The following is an 18,721-nucleotide window of genomic DNA, read 5'->3' on the forward strand; positions in this document are numbered from 1 at the left end:
GATAGACTTCATTTTTGTAGTTCTAATGGTTTATGCATTAACTATGCTTCTGCCTCACCTGCTTCTCTCCGGTTTCACCCCAAATGTATATTAGATAGAAGGATTTATGTTACGGGCCCTCTCCTCTCCCTGCGATGGCATGTGCTCGTCCATTGATACCTTTGTACTCCGAAAAGGGGGAATCATCTGGCAAAAATGTTACTTTGCCTGCTGTGTTCAAGGCTTCCATTCGATCTGATATCGTGAACTTTGTTCACACCAACTTGCGAAAAACAACAGACAGCCATATGCTGTCAGTGAATTAGCAGGTCATCAAACCAGTGCTGGGTCTTGGGGAACTGGCAGAGCTGTGGCTTGAATTCCCAGAGTTCTAGGCGGAGGGACTCACACACCATTCTGGCCAGGGTGCTTTTGGAAATATATGTCGTGGGGGCCGCGTGTTTGCACCAACCAAAACCTGGCGCCATTGGCATCGCAGACTGAACACAACACAGAAGCGATATGCCATCTGCTCTGCCCTGGCTGCCTCAGCCTTACCAGGACTGGTCATGGCTGAAGGTCATCGTATTGAGGAAGTTCCTGATCTTCCTTTGGTGGTTGAAGATAAAGTTGAAGGCTACAAGAAGACCAAGGAGGCTGTTTTGCTACTTAAGAAACTTAAAGACTGGAATGAGATCAAAAAGGTCTATGCTTCTCCACAAATGAGAGCTGGCAAGGGCAAAATGAGAAACCGTCGTATCCAGCGCAGGAGACTTCTACAGTGTGGACAGCGGTATCATCAAGGCCTTCAGAAACATCCCTGGAATTACTTTACTTAATGTAAGCAAACTGAACATTTTGAAACTTGCTCCTGGTGGGCATGTGGGACGTTTCTGCATTTGGACTGGAAGTGCTTTCCGCAAGTTGGACGATCTGTATGTCACTTGGCGTAAGGCTGCCCCCCTCAAGAGTAACTACAACCTTTCCATGCATAAGATGCTTAATACAGACCTTAGCAGAATCTTGAAAAGTCCAGAGATCCAAAGAGCCCTCTGAGCACCACGCAAGAAGATTCATCGCAGAATCCTGAAGGAGAATCCACTGAAGAACCTGAGAATCATGTTGAAGCTAAACCCATATGCAAAGACCATGCGCCGGAATACCATTCTTCACCAGGCCAAGAATCACAGACTCCGAAATGGATAAGGCAGCAGCAGCCTTAGAAGCCAAATCAGGTGAGAAAGGGGTTCCAGGCAAGAAGCCTGTGGTAGGGAAGAAAGGAAAGAGGGCTGTTGGTGTAAAGAAGCAGAAGAAACCTGTGGTGGGGAAAAAGGCTGCAGCTACCAAGAAACCAGCAGCTGACAAAAAGCCTGCAGAAAAGAAACCCACTGCGGAGAAGCCTGCTGCCTAAAAACTTAGGTTTATTCTATAAAAGTCATATCATTTTGGACAGCTAATTTTAAATAAAGACCTGATCAAAGCCAGTGGAGAAAAGAAAAAAAAAGAAGGATTTATGTTACAAGTAATTATATCAAAGTGGAAAGGAGTACATGCTGGTACTCCTCTAACAGCTCAGTACTCACTCTAATCTAGCAGTCCATGTATACACTTAGTGAGCCACCATTTTGATATAAAAATCATAAGTTTTATTTAACTCCCAAGCTCACATGTTTTCACCCCAGAAAGGTGGGTGTTATTGTTGTTGTTTAAAAATTTAGTGTACGTATAGAGGTTGTCTGAACTAATGGTTTCATTCATAATTCAACAAATAGAATGCTGTGTATCAGTACAGTTTTATAGATTCTGGACCACACAAATGAATACATTTTTATTGCCTTTGCAGAATTTAAAAGTCCTAGTGCAGAAAAGACAGAAAATAATAAGTAAAATGAAAAAAAAAAAGGTTGTAAACTTAAAGCCCTGACATATGACAGTTAAAATGGTGTTCAGGAAAGTATTAGATTACTAATCCTGAGGTGCAGGTTTTATTTTTTAGTCCTAGAACTGCCATTAACTCATTACATTTTTTTAGTTAATATCTCTAGGTCTCCATTTCTTCCTCTATACCTCTTCCTCTCCCCTTTTGCCACTTCTTCCTCTCATTTTTAATGGAGTTGAAATTTTTGAAGTCCTTTTATTATCTAAAAGGTGATTGGATTAGTTGCTTTAAAGGAAATCTGAGATTCTTATGGTACATGTAATATTATTTTTAAAGCTTTGTCACTTTTTATTAAATCATTCAAACAAAACCAAAAATGGACAAAATAGGATAATAAATTCCCGAAGCAAACCTCTCGAGCATTATATCATTTCATTATTATTTCAAAATGTATTCCTAAAAAATAGAATATTTTTCAAAATCACATGATGGTTAGCACACTTAAAAATTTATTATTACTGTAATTAAAAATAGCTATTAACTGTTTTACTAAAAGCATATACATATGTTATGGTATGTCTTTTATGTATGAAATATAGCTTACAAAAATACATAAACTATGTAGTTTAATAAGTAACTATAAAGTGAACATGTGAATAAAGAAATAGAGTGTCGGGGTGCCTGGTTGGCTCAGTCAGTTAAGTGTCCCATTCTTGCTGTCAGCTCAGGTCTTGATCTTAGAGTCATGAGTTCAAGTTCTGCATTGGGCTCGATGCTGGGCGTGGAGGCTACTTAAAAAAAGAGGGAGGGAGCGAGGAAGAGAGAGAGAGAGAGAATATCAACACACCCAAACTTCTATAAGCAGTGTAATCAATGCAGTCTTCTTAGTTTGCTTATAATGTCATTGTCTGTGTATGCATCTCTAAAAATATAGTTTGTTTTTTTCTAGTTTTAGTTTTTGAATTTTATATGAATGGAATCACATCATATTATTCCTTGTGATATACATCTTATTCAATATTATGTTTGAGCTTCATCCATGTTATATCTGTTTTTCAGTTATTTTTATTGCTGAATAGTACTCTATTGTACTACTTATCCAATCTTCTGTTGACATTTGATTTCTAGTTTTTTTTGGCATTTACGAACAACATTGCTGTGAATATACTTGTATACATATTCTGTGTATAGGTACAACCTGCTTTAGGGCATAGACATACACATAGGTGAAATTGTTGAGTCATTGGGTATGCATATCTTCTACTTCACTGAAAAGACCAAAGTAGTTGTAACAATTTACATTTCAATTAACAGCGAATGAGAACTCTCATTTTCTTTGTTGGACTTTTAAAAGGTTGATTTAATTTTTAGCAGTGAGGAAACTTAAAAAGATCTTTTACTTTACTCTTTCCCCAAGGTAGTGACTTTAAAAAACCAGCTGTAGGGGGCACCTGGGTGGCTCAGTCGTTAAGCGTCTGCCTTTGGCTCAGGTCATGATCCCAGGGTCCTAGGATCGAGTCCCGCATCGGGCTCCCTGCTCTGTGGGAAGCCTGCTTCTCTCTCTCCCACTCCCCCTGCTTGTGTTCCTTCTCTTGCTGTGTCTCTGTCAAATAAACAAAGTCTTCAAAAAATAACAAAATTAAATAAATAATAAAAATCAGCTATAGGGGCACCTGGGTGGCCCACTTGGTTAAGTGTTTGCCAGGGTTCTGGGAAGGAGCCCCACACTGGGCTCCCTGCTCAGCGGGGAGCCTTCTCCCTCTTCTTCTGCCACTCCCCCTGCTTGTGCTTGCTTCTCTCCCTCCCTCTCTCTCTGTCAAATAAATAAAATCTTAAAAAAAAAAAGCTGTATTGACTTCATAATTGAGAAATACAATAGGTTGCACATATTAAACATGCAATACTATATAATAATGTATCTACTCTTTGTTACCAGTTCTTAGCACAGAGATTCAGAAACCCTTGGAATTTCCTGAGTCCGAGGAGTGTCTTTGTTATGGTAATCGGGCAACTCTTGGCCTGCCCCTAGACTCTTAGGGGGTCATCAGAAAGTCCAAGCACGGGGTTAGAGAGTTGGAACTTTGCCACCTGACCTGGGAGAGGTGGGAGGCTAGAGATTGAGTTCAGTCATATGATAATCCTATATTAAAACCCCAATAAACCTGGATACCAAGGCTCAGAGTTCACGGGTTGGTGAACACATTGGTGTCCTGGGAGGGTGTTGTGTTCCACCAGGAGAGGGCATGAAAGCTCTTTGTCCCCCTCTTTCATCCCCAAGTGTTTTTTCCATTTGGCTTTCCTGAGTTGCATCCTTTATAGTAAAGTTGTAATTATAAGTATCATGCTTTAGGTGAGTTCTGTGAGTTGTTCTGGCAAATTATTGAACCTGAGGGTGTTGTAGGAAGTCCCAAAGATATAGCTGGTTTGTCAGAAATATGGGTGGCCTCCAGGGCTTGTAGGTGGCATCTGAAGGGGGGTGCAGTGTTGAGAAGAATTTTGTCCTCTAACTTGTACGGTTTGTGCTAATTCCTGGTAGTTACTGTCATAATTGAATTGAAATGTAGTACACCTAGTTGGTGTCAGAGAATTGCTCTCAGGACGTAAGTTTCACAAATTTTAACATACATGTATACAGCCTTGAAACTGTCATCATAATCAAGATAATGAACATACGTGTCACCCCCAAATGTTTCCCCCAGTCCTTTTTAATCCACTCTGCTCCCCATTTGTGTCTGGCTTTTTTGGCTTAGCACATTTTTGAGATTTATTTATGGTGTTGCCTAAATGACGTTCTTTTTATTGTTATTAGTAGTTTTTTATGTGTATACCACAATGGATTTATTCATTTACCTGTCAATAGATAGTTATTACAATTTAGGGCGTTCTGAATAAAGCTTTTATGAACCTTGTATTTGTGTGAACATTTGTTTTCATAAATACTTAAAGGTGGAATTTTTGGCTTGGATTTTAGGTGTATCTTTAACTTTATGAAAAATGGCCAGTTTTCCAAAGTGGTTATACCATTTTATATTCCTACCACCAGTGTATACTTTTTTTTTTGTAAAGTGTCTGTTCATATCTTTCTCCTATTTTTATACTGTGTTAGAGGACTCATACACCTAGTGAAGCTACAGTAATCAAAACTATGTGGTATTATTAAAATGATAGATAGAGCAATGGAACATAATAGAGAGTCCAAAAATAGACCTACACATTACCGTCAGTTTTATTTTCAACAAAGATGCCAAGACAATTAATGGAGAAAGAATAGTCTTTTTATACAAATGGTGTCTGAACACCTTTACCTGAAACTCGCAACACATACAGAAATTAACTCAGAATAAATTGTAGACATATAATTTGCATTTTCTTTTTCTGGTTGAATTTTAGAAATTCTTTATATGTACAAGACTGGTTCTTTGTTCGTTATGCCTGTCACACATACCTGCTTTCATTTGGTAGCATGTCTTTTAAAAACTTTTTAGTGATGTCTTTCAATAAATAACACTTTAATTTTAGTTTTATAGAATCAATTTTTAGGACTTTTTGTGTCTTAAGAAATCCTACTTAATGATAAATACATTCTTTTTTTTAAGATTTTATTTATTTAGAGAGAGAGAGAGAGTGCATGCACGCAGGGAGAGGGGTAGAGGGAGAAGGAGAGAATCTCAAACAGACTCCTCACTGAGCATGGAGCCAGATGCAGGGCTTGATCCCACGACCCTGAGATTATGATCTGAGCTGAAATTAAGAGTCGGTAACTTAACCAACTGAGCAACCCAGGTGCCCCAGTTCTCCTTTTTTTTTTTTTTTTAAGTTTCTTAGATTTCCCTCCCCAATTTCAATTTTTATTCCACTGGGAATTAATTTTTTTTTTTTTTTGGTAGATTCTAAAGTTGTCTGTCTTGGGGTGCCTGGGTGGCTCAGTCAGTTCACCGTCTGCCTTCAGTTCAGGTCACGATCCCAGGGTCCTGGGAATGAGCCCCACGCATCAGGCTCCTTGCTCATCAGGGGACCTACTTCTTCTTCCTCTGCTTACTGCTCCCCCCTGTTCGTGCTCTCTCTCTCTGTCAAATAAATAAGATAGAAAGATGGTAGATAGATAGATAGATAGATAGATAGAGGTCTGTCTTTACCATTACTTTCTGGAAGTGGAAAATTTTAATGATATTTTCTGTGGAATGTTGAGCACCGTGTGTTATTAAATTTTTACTATTTTAAAGATTATGTAAATTTTAATGATATTCCATTTACTGGATATTTTCTTCATAGTTTTTTTAAACCTGTTTAAAGACTCATATTTCTCTATAAGTACAAAAAAGAGGGAAAACAACTTTTCAGAATAATTTATTTACCTGAAAAGATGGCTGTATTGACATTTTTCCTTTAAAATATTTCCAACAATTTGTAAATTGTTGATTTGAGGACCACATAGAGCATGTAGACATGTTTTGCTTTTCCTTTGCAATAGTATGAACTTTTTGGAGCTGCTTAAATTCTCAAATCAGATGATTTCACTTAAAATTTTGTTGTGTCCTGATCACCTGGATGATTTTGCATTATTTTGCTGCATTGTCACCTGGCAGTAACTAACTAAAGCTTAGCTCTATCTTTAATTGGGGCATGTGTTCTCCATTTCTCCCCAGTACTTTGTTTCCATGTCACTCCCCTCCAGTTGTGACCCTGCTATAGATGCATGTTTAGGATTATATTTACTTAAAAATTCTAAATAAATTTCTAGCAAACAAATATATTTACTGATTATCTAGAACTGAGTAAGTTTTATGCCAGAATGGTAGGAATATGTATCATGGGTCATAATGTTCGTGTGTGTGTGTGTGTGTGTGTGTGTATAAAACACTCATATGTATATGTATATGTAATCAGTAGATGTTAAAGAGGCATTTTGTGAATTCTAATGTTTTTTTTTAAAAAAGTGTATGCCCATCCACTTTATGTCAGTCACTGTTCTAATCATTGAGGATACAGATGTTAACAAATTATTTTCCTTAGAAAACTTCGGTGAAAGAAACCTGTAATTCAATTTATTATTTTAAGGTTTTAATTCGTGTCATTATATTCCCAAATCTGTAACATCTGTGTATCAAGCCAGTGATGCCATGGTAAATATGTTCTATTAAAATCAGAAACTTTTTTTTTCCAGAAACTTTTTTTTAAGACAAGTTTGGTGAAACTTTCATTTCAACTATTAATATATGTATGTTTGTCTTGTATTTTGTGATAAATGCATTCATTTTTAATTTTAGTTTTTTAGTTTGATAGGATTTCAGACTTTGAAAAGCTGCAAGAATAGTAAAAAGAGTCTCCTGTGTTCTCCAGATGTTACCTTTTTCTACTTTTACTCCTCTTTTCCTCTCTGCCTACTCCCATGTCCTATGTGAGCAAAAGGCCATTTATAACAAAAATACAGTATTCTAAGATTCCATTCTTGATGTTTGTATTTGGGCTCATAGGGACAGTGATATATAGTCATCCTCATCTGTGTTTTTGCCAGGTTAGGTCATTCATGCTATACTTGGCTAAATTTTGTGACAGTGTATGTAATAGCATTCCTTTCTGAAAGTTTTAAAAACCAAACTAGCTGATTCCCAAGGATCAGATGTTCTTTTGTGTTTTTATTTTTTTATTACACTATTATTATTTCATCCTGAACTTTATTTTTTGTTTTTGTTTTTGTTTTGTTTACATGTTTTGATATATTTGTGTTATTTCATTCACCTGGTTGTAACATTAATTAACATGTAGCTAGGAAAAATATCTCCCCAGTTTTAGAAGTCATTTGTACTGAATTTTTAAATTGTGGTAAAGTATACATAACATAAAATTTACCATTTTTAAGTGTACAGTTGAGTGGTATTAAGTACATTCACATTGTGCAACCATCAGCACAATCCATCTCCAGAACTTTTACATCATCCCTAACTGAAACTCTGTACCCATTAAATGCTAAGTCCTCATTAAATACTAAGTCCCCATTCCCTCCTCTTTGTTAATCACTGGTAATCACTGTTATACTTTCTGTCTCTATAAATTTGACTACTCTGGGTACCTTATATAAGTGAAATCATATGTTACTCTAAAAAAGGATATAAGAGGGGCGCCTGGGTGGCACAGTCAGTTGGGCATCTGCCTTTGGCTTGGGTCATGATCCCAGGGTCCTGGGATCGAGCCCCGAGTTGGACTCCTTCCTTGACGGGGGGCCTGTTTCTCCCTCTCCCTCTGCCTGCTGCTCTGCCTACTTGTGCTCTATCTCTCTGTCAAATAAATAAGTAAAATCTTTTTAAAAAATAAATCAGGGCACCTGGGTGTCTTAGTCGTTAAGCATCTGCCTTCGGCTCAGGTCATGATCCCAGGGTCCTGGGATCGAGCCGCCCATCGGGCTCCTTGCTCAGCAGTAAGCCTGCTTTTTTTTTTTTTTTTTTTAAGATTTTATTTATTTGACAGAGAGACACAGTGAGAGAGGGAACACAGGCAGGGGGAGTGGGAGAGAGGGAAAAGCAGGCTTCCTGCTGAGCAGGGAGCCTGATGTGGGGCTCGATCCCAGGACCCTGGGATCATGACCTGAGCCGAAGGCAGACACTTAACAACTGAGCCACCCAGATGCCCCAGTAAGCCTGCTTCTTCCTCTCCCACTCCCCCTGCTTGTGCTCCTGCTCTCACTCTCTCTCTGTGTCAAATAAATAAAATCTTTAAAAAATAATAAATAAAAAGGATATAAGATACTGGTGAGGAACTAATATAATAAGCACTCTCATAGCTTTGAAAGATTTTTTTTTTAACCACAACCCATGTTAAGAAATACACTTTACATTGTGCTCCCCAGTTCAAACAGCCATGTATGTGATATTTATCTGAAACAAAATTTCAGCTAAATTATACCCTTATCATATGTGGTGCCCTCTAATATTTTCTTTTCTTCCCTCCCTTCCGTGCTAGTATTGATCTTGTTCTGGGACTCTGTGACCTAGGGCAAACTACCTACAAGTGCACAACTTTCCTTATCCATAAACTTAGATGATAATAATACCTACCTCTCAGAAACATTATCATGAGTAAACCATTGCCATAATGATTGCTCCAGAGCCTCACACACCTAATAGATCAGTACCAGCACAAAATGGATGAATCCTTCCTGTCTGTTGTCAGAAAGCTTAATGCTGATGCTCCACACACCACAAAATGCCTTCGCTCCAGAGTTGCCAGCCAAAAAAAAAAAAAAGCAATAGCAACACAGCCTCTTTCTTCCACACTTCCACTTTCCAAATCATGAATAAGTGCTTTTGATTGGCTAAACTAGATTACAACTGTAACCCTTATTGTAAGGTGACCTAGGATACATAGTTTTTAGCTTTCCTGCCTCTGCAGTAGAGAAAGGCATATTTTAAAAACTGCAGAATGGATGTGGTTTCAGTTAATCGTCACTGTGTATTAAAACAAAACCTAATGAGGGGCGCCTGGGTGGCTCAGTCGTTAAGCGTCTGCCTTCGGCTCAGGTCATGATCCCAGGGTCCTGGAATCGAGCCCTGCATCGGGCTCCCTGCTCTGCGGGGAGCCTGCTTCTCCCTCTCCCATTCCCCCTGCTTGCGTTCCCTCTCTCTGTGCCTCTCTCTGTCAAATAAATAAAATCTTAAAAAACAAAACAGAACCTAATGAGTTAAAATTATTATTCCTCACAGTTCTGTGATATGACTGCTCCATGTGGTGTTAGCCGGGGTTATTCTTACAAGCTAAATTTGGTTGGGAGCTCAGCCAGGGCTTTGAGCTCACTATGTAGTCTGTCTTTGTGTGTTGTCTCATTTTCCAGGGTTCTATCTATGGTCTCTTCTTTCTTGGATAGTCCAGTCTTCCTAACTGTGGTAGCTGGGTTCCAGGAGGGAGCATTCCAGCCTCTATATGCACCTGGTTACCAGACCTCTCCTTGCATTATACTTGCTAATGTCCCATTGGTCAAAATAAGTCACATGACCAAATCCAGAGTCTTTATGAGAGAGGACTAAACAAGATATAAATATATTATGAGCCATAATATGGTAGTTAGCCTCCAAGATGGCCCTGAATGATCCCCATTTCCTTATATTCCAACTGAATAGGGCTGTCCTGAATAACTAATAGGCTGTTGTGGAAGTGACAGTGTATGTTTTTGAAGGTTAGGTCATAAAAGATTGCCATTTATGACTTGGCGCTCTTGGATCACTCACTGGGAGAAAGCCAGCCACCATTCCATGAGGACACTCAAGCAGCTGTCCAGAGAGCACCTGTAGAGAGGAACTGATGCCTTTTGCCAAAAGCCAGTGCCAGCTTACCAGGCATGTGAATGAGCAACCTTCATAGCACATCTGGTAGGCCCATTGGACCTTCAGATGATTATAACTTTAACTGACGACGGTTTCATTAGAGAGTCCAAGCAAAACCACCTAGCTGAGTCACTCTCCAGTTCTGCCTCCATAGAAACTGTGTGACAAATAAATGTTTATTGTTTTAAGGTACAGAGTCTGGGGGTATTTTGTTACATAGCATTAGATGACAAATACATATACTTTTCTACTGACAAATATATTTTGATGACTCGCATTTCCTATATAATAAAATCTGAAACTCTTTTGTTATGGCATTTAGGAATACAGTTTGCCTTTTTTACTTTATCTCTTGCCTCCCACTCAACTTCTTGAGATTGCTTCAGAATACTTGTAAGATGTCTCTGATGACTTCAGAGTTTGGCTGAGTTAGCTTTGATGGATTCATCAACCTTGTGAGTGAGACATTCATTTACTGCCTACCTCATAAAAAGGTATTTTCATGAAATGCAAATCTAACCATATTATGCTGTTGTTCAAAACACGTCAGTGGTTCTTGCCTTCAAGATAAAGGCCAAATATCTCTGGTTTGCATGTTCTCTCCTTTGGCTTTTATCAACTTGCATGAGGATTTAAACTATTTCTTAGTTTACTCATCCATAAATACAAATTTTGATTATTTTGTTGGTTGAGGTTAGATGAATTATGTAGAAGGGATCCTAATCAGATGATTTCAGGTGGCCTGGCTAGTCCTACCTGAAGTTAATGTTAGGATTATCTTTAATCCCTTCACAACTCCCATTTGGTGCTCTTTATTTCTCAAAGAATTCCTAAACTTCAGGTGTTTTTATCTTCTGTTATTAATTCCAACTAGATAACAATCTCTACTAAAATGTTAACAGATAACCAAGAAATAAGGCTTAATATCTCAAAGGGATGTTTGTACTTGTGAGCAGTAAGTAGGCTCTCACTGACTAGTAACTGCATAACCAAACCAAGATACAAAGCTGTAACAGAATGGCAGGAGAGGGTTGGCATTTTGATTAGAGGGCTAGTACTATATCTATCTATACATAGTTGTCTTGATTTGGGACTTTTCACCAGTGAAGCCATTTAACATTGGAGATTTTTGTTGTGGGAAGGTTTTTAATTTCAGATTCAGTTTCTTTTCATAGAGATAGAATTATTCAGATAGTGTATTTTGTGTGACAGCCCCCTCCAGTGTATTATTATTATTATTATTGGGTGAATAATATAATATGTCCTCTTTTTAATTCCTGATACTGGTAGTTTATGCCTTCTCTCTCTCTCCTTGATTTATTCTTTTAGAGACAATTCTATATAGTCAATTCTATTAGTCTTTTCAGCAGTCAACATTTGGCATTGTTTGGTTTTCTCTTATGTATGTTTGTTTTCCAATTCATTGAAGTCTGTTTTAATTTCCCCCCTTTGATTCTACCTCCTTTCTATTTAATTTGCTATTTTTCTAACAGATGGAAATGTAGATCACTGATTTTTCATTTTTCCTTCTTTTGTAGCTTATACATTTAAGACTAAATTTCCTATGAGTACAACTTTAACTGCATCCTACGAGTATTGATAGTTTTCATTGTCATTCAGTTCAGAATATTTTCTAAATTCCATTATGGTTCTTTGATCAGTTGAATATCACTAAATATCTAAGGAAGAAAGATAAAACCAGCATTACTATAAACTTTCCACGTAATAGGAAAAAAGGGATCACTTACCAATTTGTTTTAAGCTGGTATAACCTCATTTCTAAAATGGACAAGGTTGGGGGTGCTTGGGTGATTCAGGTGGTTAAGCATACAACTCTTGGTTTCAGCTCAGGTCATGATCTTGGGGTCATGGGATTGAGCCCCATGTTGGGCTCCACTCTCAGTACAGAGTCTGCTTGAGATTCTCTACGTCTCCCTTAGCCCTTCCCCTTCTCACACACACTCTCTCTAAAAAAGAATAAATAAAAAATCTTTAAAAAATTAAAAAAAATAAAATGGACAAAGTTGTCTTAAAGAAATCTCTGTTTTAGGTCAATTTCGTGAATATAAATGCAAAAATTGAAGTAATAAAATAGCATCTCAAATCTAGCAATGTACAAGTGTTATGACCTAGTTGGTGTTATTTTAAAATGGAGACTTGGACTAGAATTAGATTTTAGGAATGGAAACTTAGATTAAAATTAGAAGACCCGTCAGTGAGATTTACTCAGGAAAATATGAGCACCTCAGCATGCGCAGAAAAATGATAAAATTCAGTACATATGATAAAGTCATCTTCTGTACGATCTATTTCATCTAACATAATACCCTGTAGGTTCATCCATGTTACCACGAATGGCAAGATTTCATTCTTTTTTATGGATGATTAATATTCGTGTGTGTGTGTGTGTGTGTGTGTATCACCTTTATCCTCTTCTCTCTTGGTGGACGTTTAGGTGGCTTCCGTATCTTGGCTATTGTAAATAATGCTGCAATAAACATAGGGGTGCATGTATGTTTTTTCATTTTTTTTTTTTATTTTCTTCAGGTAAATAATGAGAAGTGGAATTACTGGGGCATATAGTATTTCTATTTTTAATTTTTTTTTTTAAGATTTTTTATTTATTTGAGAGAGAGAGAGAATGAGAGATAGAGAGCAAGAGAGGGAAGAGGGTCAGAGGGAGAAGCAGACTCCCCGTCAAGCAGGGAGCCCGATGTGGGACTCGATCCCGGGACTCCGGGATCATGACCTGAGCCGAAGGCAGTCGCTTAACCAACTGAGCCACCCAGGCACCCTCTATTTTTAATTTCTTGAGAAACCTCAGTGCTGTTTTCACAGTGGCTGCACCCATTTATATTCCCACCAACAATGCATGAGGGTCTCCTTTTCTCCATATCCTTTCCAATACTTGTTAATTCTTGTATTTTTGATACTAGCCATTCTGACTGGCATGAGGTGATACTGCCTTGTTGTTTGCATTTGCATTTTCCTGATGATTAGTGATTAGTTTAGCATCTTTTCATGTGTCTCTTGGCCATCTGTATATCTTCTTTGGAAAAATGTCTATTCAGGTCCTCTGCCCATTTTTTTAAATTGGATTATTTGGTTTTTTTGGTGTTGACTTGCATGGGTTCTTTATATATTTCGGATATTATCCCCTTATCAGATATATCATTTGCAAATATTTTCTATTCAGTAGGTTGCCTTTTTGCTTTATTGATGGTTTTCTTTGCTGTGCAAAAGCTTTTTAGTTTGATGGAGTCCCAGGAGTAAATTTTTGCTTTTGTTTCCCTTGCCTGTGGAGACAGATCCAGAAAAATATTACTTAAGGTCGATGTCCGAAAGATTACTGCATGTGTTTTCCTTTAGGAGCTTCATGGTTTCAGGTATTACATTTAGGTCTTTAATCCATTTTATTTTTGTGTTTGGTGTAAGAAAGTGGTCCAGTTTTATTCTTCTGCATGTAGCTGTTCTGTTTCCCCAGCACCATTTATTGAAGAGACTGTCGTTTCCCCATTATATATTCTTGCCTCCTCTGTGGTACATTAATTGACCATATAAGCAGGGGTTTATTTCTGGGCTGTTTTGTCCTAGTGCCATACTGTTGATGTTTTGGGAGGTGTTTTTGTTTTGTTTTGTTTTGTTTTTTTTCTTTTTATTGAAGTATAGTTGACACACAGTGTTACATTAGTTTCATGTGTATAGTGTGCATAGTGATTCCACAACTGTATGCATTATGCTGTGCTCACCATAAGTGTAGCTACCATCTGTCACCATAAAATACCTTTAGGATACCACTGACTATATTCCTTTCATCCCCATGACTTATTCATTCCATAAGTGGAAGCCTGTACTTACAGTTCGCCTTCACTTACTTTGCCCATCCCCTAGTAACCTGTGTAGTTTTGATTATTGCAGCTTTGTAGTATACCTTGAAATCTGGAATTGCGATACCTCCAGCTTTGTTCTTAAAATTGCTTTGACAATACAGGGTCTTTTGTGGTTCCATAAAAAATTTAGGATTCTTTGTTGCTGTTCTGTGAAAAAATACTGTTGGTATTTTGAGGGGGATTGCATTGAATCTGTAGATTGCTTTGGGTAATACGGACATTTTAACAATATTAAAATTCATGAGCATGGACTTTTTTGTTTTAGAGTGATTCTGAAATGTACATTTGTTAATTTTGTAATTACAAATAACAACAGAGGTTATTTTATAATTATAGCTTTTAATCCGAAGTACAACTACATAAAAATGCTTAAGCATGGTTTTCTTTTGTGAAATGCAAAAGCTACTAAAGTGTGAAATGAGAGCAGTTTGAAAGAGCCTAAATCAAGGCAGCTTTGATAATAAAATGTAAAGAAACATAATTGATGATGTTGCAAAATATCAAATGAATTTGGTTGTATGTATGACGCTAAGAACTTTTTTACCTGGGCTAAATTTTACCTAAAATGATTAGAATCTTAAATGTAGATTTACACAAATTGATGGTGAATCCTCGGATAGTATCTAATTACTAGTTTGTGTTGTAATGGACATGAGTTTTTAAAAAAATATGTCTTCTAATTTCTAAATATCAGGAGTTGAGTATTTTTTTTTTTATGTATTTTTACAGATGGTAGTAAAAACTTTTATGGATATGGATCAGGACTCAGAAGACGAAAAACAGCAGTATCTCCCACTAGCCTTGCATCTTGCATCTGAATTTTTCCTCAGGAATCCCAATAAAGATGTGCGTCTCCTTGTAGCATGTTGTTTGGCCGACATTTTTCGAATCTATGCCCCGGAAGCTCCATATACTTCCCATGATAAACTTAAGGTAAATATAATCTTTACAGAATTTAGTTTACTTTTGTAGTTTATAGTTTAGCTTAGCTTTAGGAATGTAGCTTTTATGTCATCATAAGAAGATTATAAGTTGTAAAACAGATAAATTATTCATCCAGTTAAAATTCATTGCATAGGTCATATGATAAAAAAAATTTTTTCATTGCATATCCACAGAAATGACTGGTATTTTTATTGAGGCATTGAAAGGTGTAGACCAAAACTAGTCCCTGTCTGCTCATATGTAACCTTCGTGATAACCCATCACTAAGCCCCGGTGGCTGAATTGAAGGGATAAATAGTGGATTAGTGACACTTTATAAAACAGTAGTATAACAGAATTTACATATTCAAATGATTATTTCCCCCTGCACATTACATGCAAAATTATATTATGCTTATCTTGGAAGTTTCTGCCTTTGTTTAAAATGTTTAAGGAACTCTTCTGAGTTGATCTCTTGAGCTGACTTCATATTCTGAATAATTTTATTCCTGGCAAATTTTAATATTTTGAACTGCTTTCTCTTCAGTTTTGCGTATTGATTCTATTTTGGGTTAAAACTTCTAAAAAAAGCTTATTAAGAAATGGCACATTATTGTCATGAAAAGTACAACCCTTGAGCCAGTCTTTTATGGTTTTTGTTCCACACAAGTTTGTAGTCACACATCAAATTCAAACTAGATGCTGAAAATTACTATTTTCATGTAGGAAATAGTAATGGAAAGACTCTTGTCCAGGTCCTTAAAATGAAAATTCTTTGCCATGATGCAAGATGTGAAGATAGTGAGTAAAGTGAAAGTTCTATAGTAGAAGAAAAGGCAACAAGATATAGAACTTACGGTTCTCTGAGAATGAGAAAGCCTAAAGATTATGCCAATAATAATTTTTATTATCATTTCTAAAAGATATCATTTTATATAATTTGCTCTGTTCTCATTATTTGGAATAACAGACTAAGCCAGTCCCAAGTCATTTGGCTAAGGAGAATTTTCTTTTATCGTATGTAATGGAGAATATGTATACAGACTATTATTAATGTATTGTAAAAGAATGATAAGTATTTGTATCTAAATTAATTTTATCGTTTTTTTTTAACAGGACATATTTTTGTTTATTACCAGACAATTAAAAGGTTTGGAGGATACAAAGAGTCCACAGTTTAATAGATACTTTTATTTATTAGAGGTAAAAAAAATTTAATAAATATCACACTATTTGTGTAATAGAAAATTCCTTACAGTAACTTTATAATGTAAAATGAATTTTTTCATTTTCTACAAATCCCACTTAATAAAATGTCTTTTTTAAGACTACATTCCACTGGAAAACCTATTATATAAAACTATTTTCATCTTTCTGTTTTTATTCTTTTCTAATCTGAAGAGGGATTAGGTTGAATTAATTTTCACTGTTCCTTATATTTAGTATATATATAAGTCTATTAATCTCTAACAGTTTTAGTATTTTTCCATTAGAGTAGGTTAATGCCAACAAATGTATGTCTTTTTAAAGGTCACAGTATATGACAACTTTAACAACTTTAATTTTATATAGTTAGACCTTTATAAGCCTTAATATAGATTCAAAATTCTAAAAATTAAATTACAGTAATGAATTTGCTTTTGTGTAACTATTCTGTGCAAATGTAAATAATCATTTTATTTATTTATTTAAGAACTTAGCTTGGGTTAAATCATATAACATCTGCTTCGAATTGGAAGATTGCAATGAAATTTTTATTCAGCTTTTTAGGACTCTCTTCTCAGTGATCAAGTAAGTTATTTTTTAAGCATTTCTGTTTGTCTCTTTCCTTGCTGTGCATACTGAAGTATTGTGTACTGTCCCTGTAACTATGATCTTTTAGATTTATAATGAAATGTTTTCCTTAGAAGACTTGACATGAGGAAAATAAGCAAATCTGTTGTCTAAAAGCCGCCTTTGCTCTTATACTACTATTTTAGGTTAGGTATCAGTTACATTGTTTGACTTATAAAGCAAATGGTGTGAGGCCTTATGTAATGAAATATTAAATTATGAAATGGAAATTATAAGTATTGTAAGTACCATTAGTGAGTGCTGAAAATCATAGTACCTCAGTGGTTAAGCACACTGACTTCTCATTTTCAAGCTAGAAAAACTCCTTAATCATTGCTCTTTCTTTATAGAAATAGGGAAAGAGAGGGTGGTGGCTTGCCCAAGGACAAATCACTGAACAGGAGAGCCTAAACTCTGATTTCAGTTCAATGTTTTGTTGTGTTTTATTCTCTTTGGGTTTTTTGTTTAGTAAACCAAGCATTATCATGAGATGTGTTCTACAGCATTGCACTATATACAAACATAATATATCTCACATAAGTTTTAAATTTTCTAGTAACCACATTAAGAAAGGTTAAAAAGAACAAATGAAATTTATTTCGATAATATACTTTATCCCAGAATATTCAAAAGCTTAGTTTATTTTTTAAGATTTATTTATTTTAGAGAGAGAGCATGGGCACGCATGCGTGAGCAGGGGGAAGGGAGAGGGAGAGAGAGAATCTCAAGCACACTCCCCACTGAGCTCAGAGCCTGATGTGGGGCTCAATCTCATGACCCTGAAACCATGACCTGAGCCAAAATCAAGAGTCCAGCACTTAACTGACTGAGCCACCCAGGCACCCACAAAAGCATTATTATTTCAACTTGTGGCTCTGTCCATACTACAAGTGTTCAGTGGCAGAGTGGCTATTGGCTAATGGCTTCCATATTGGATAGCACATTTCTAGAGTTTTCTGTAAATTTTTTTTTTATGAATACTATGCTATTATGCTTTCTGTTTCCTTAGAATGGTAGGAATAGAATTTAACTGGAATAAACAGGAAAGAACTGGACTGTACTGGTGTAGAAATAGAAGCTTATAAAGAGACTGCATGAGAAAAAGCTTCCTTTGGCAACTAACTGAAGGCCTGTAAAAAAATGATAAAATATATAAACTTTACCTTTTGTGTTAGTTAGCTTTTGCTGCATGACAAAACAACCCCAAACTTGCTGGCTTAAAATAGACCCCACTTTATTTAACTCATGATTCTGTTTAGCAGTTCTTTTTGTCTGGGCTGGACTCACTCCTGTATTTGCAGTCAGTTGGCAGGACATCTGGCAGTTGGCTGAGGTAATAGGACAACTAGGTCATGTGTGTGTCTCTCTCTCATCATCCAGCTGGCTAGCCCAGGCCTCTTCAAATGCTGATTTCAAAAGTAGCAAGAAAGAGCATGCTTTACCTCACAGGCACTTTTTAAACCTCTGCTCACTTCATGTTTACTTATGTTTCATTGGCCAAGGAAGGCACATAGTCAAGCCCAGATTCGGAGATTGGTTAGATAGACTCCATATCTTCAAGGAGGAACAGCATTTTAAAGGCATATAAATATAGAGATGAGAACAATTTGTGGCCATTTTTTTGTATTCTGTCACATTTTTGCAACTTTTTCTTTTAAAATTAAAATCGCCAACAAAATTTTAAAACTCTTGAAATTGTCATCATTCTGCCCCTCTTGTTGACCTTAACTGTCCACTTAAGTCCACTGCCATTATACTTCTTTCCTCTCACAATTACTTGTACATACACACACCTTTCTTTGATCCATTAATATATTTATTGAACCTAAAGATCTTAAGTTTATTGTTGACCTAATTATCTAATTAATTCACAGTGAGGTATGAGTAAATAAAAGACCTGC

General features: G+C 36.4%; 1 protein-coding gene and 1 pseudogene across 3 annotated transcripts in view; both read left to right on the plus strand.

Moving 5' to 3' along the window:
* PDS5A (PDS5 cohesin associated factor A) overlaps positions 1–18,721 on the plus strand; it is a 135,052-nt gene that overhangs the window by 33,449 nt on the left and 82,882 nt on the right. For all 3 annotated transcript variants that reach the window (XM_088021198.1, XM_028087460.2, XM_028087470.2), the window contains exons 3-5: positions 14,793–14,996; positions 16,104–16,190; positions 16,681–16,778. In XM_088021198.1, coding sequence (XP_087877324.1) covers positions 14,793–14,996; positions 16,104–16,190; positions 16,681–16,778 — 389 coding nt within the window. The remainder of the gene's footprint in view (positions 1–14,792; positions 14,997–16,103; positions 16,191–16,680; positions 16,779–18,721) is intronic.
* Positions 135–1,390, plus strand: LOC114196706 (large ribosomal subunit protein uL4 pseudogene; annotated as a pseudogene).

This window comes from Eumetopias jubatus, unplaced genomic scaffold, assembly GCF_037043125.1.
Source record: "Eumetopias jubatus isolate StellerSeaLion01/CBP00866 unplaced genomic scaffold, mEumJub1_p1.0 scaffold_2, whole genome shotgun sequence".
In the NCBI taxonomy this organism is placed as follows: domain Eukaryota; kingdom Metazoa; phylum Chordata; class Mammalia; order Carnivora; family Otariidae; genus Eumetopias; species Eumetopias jubatus.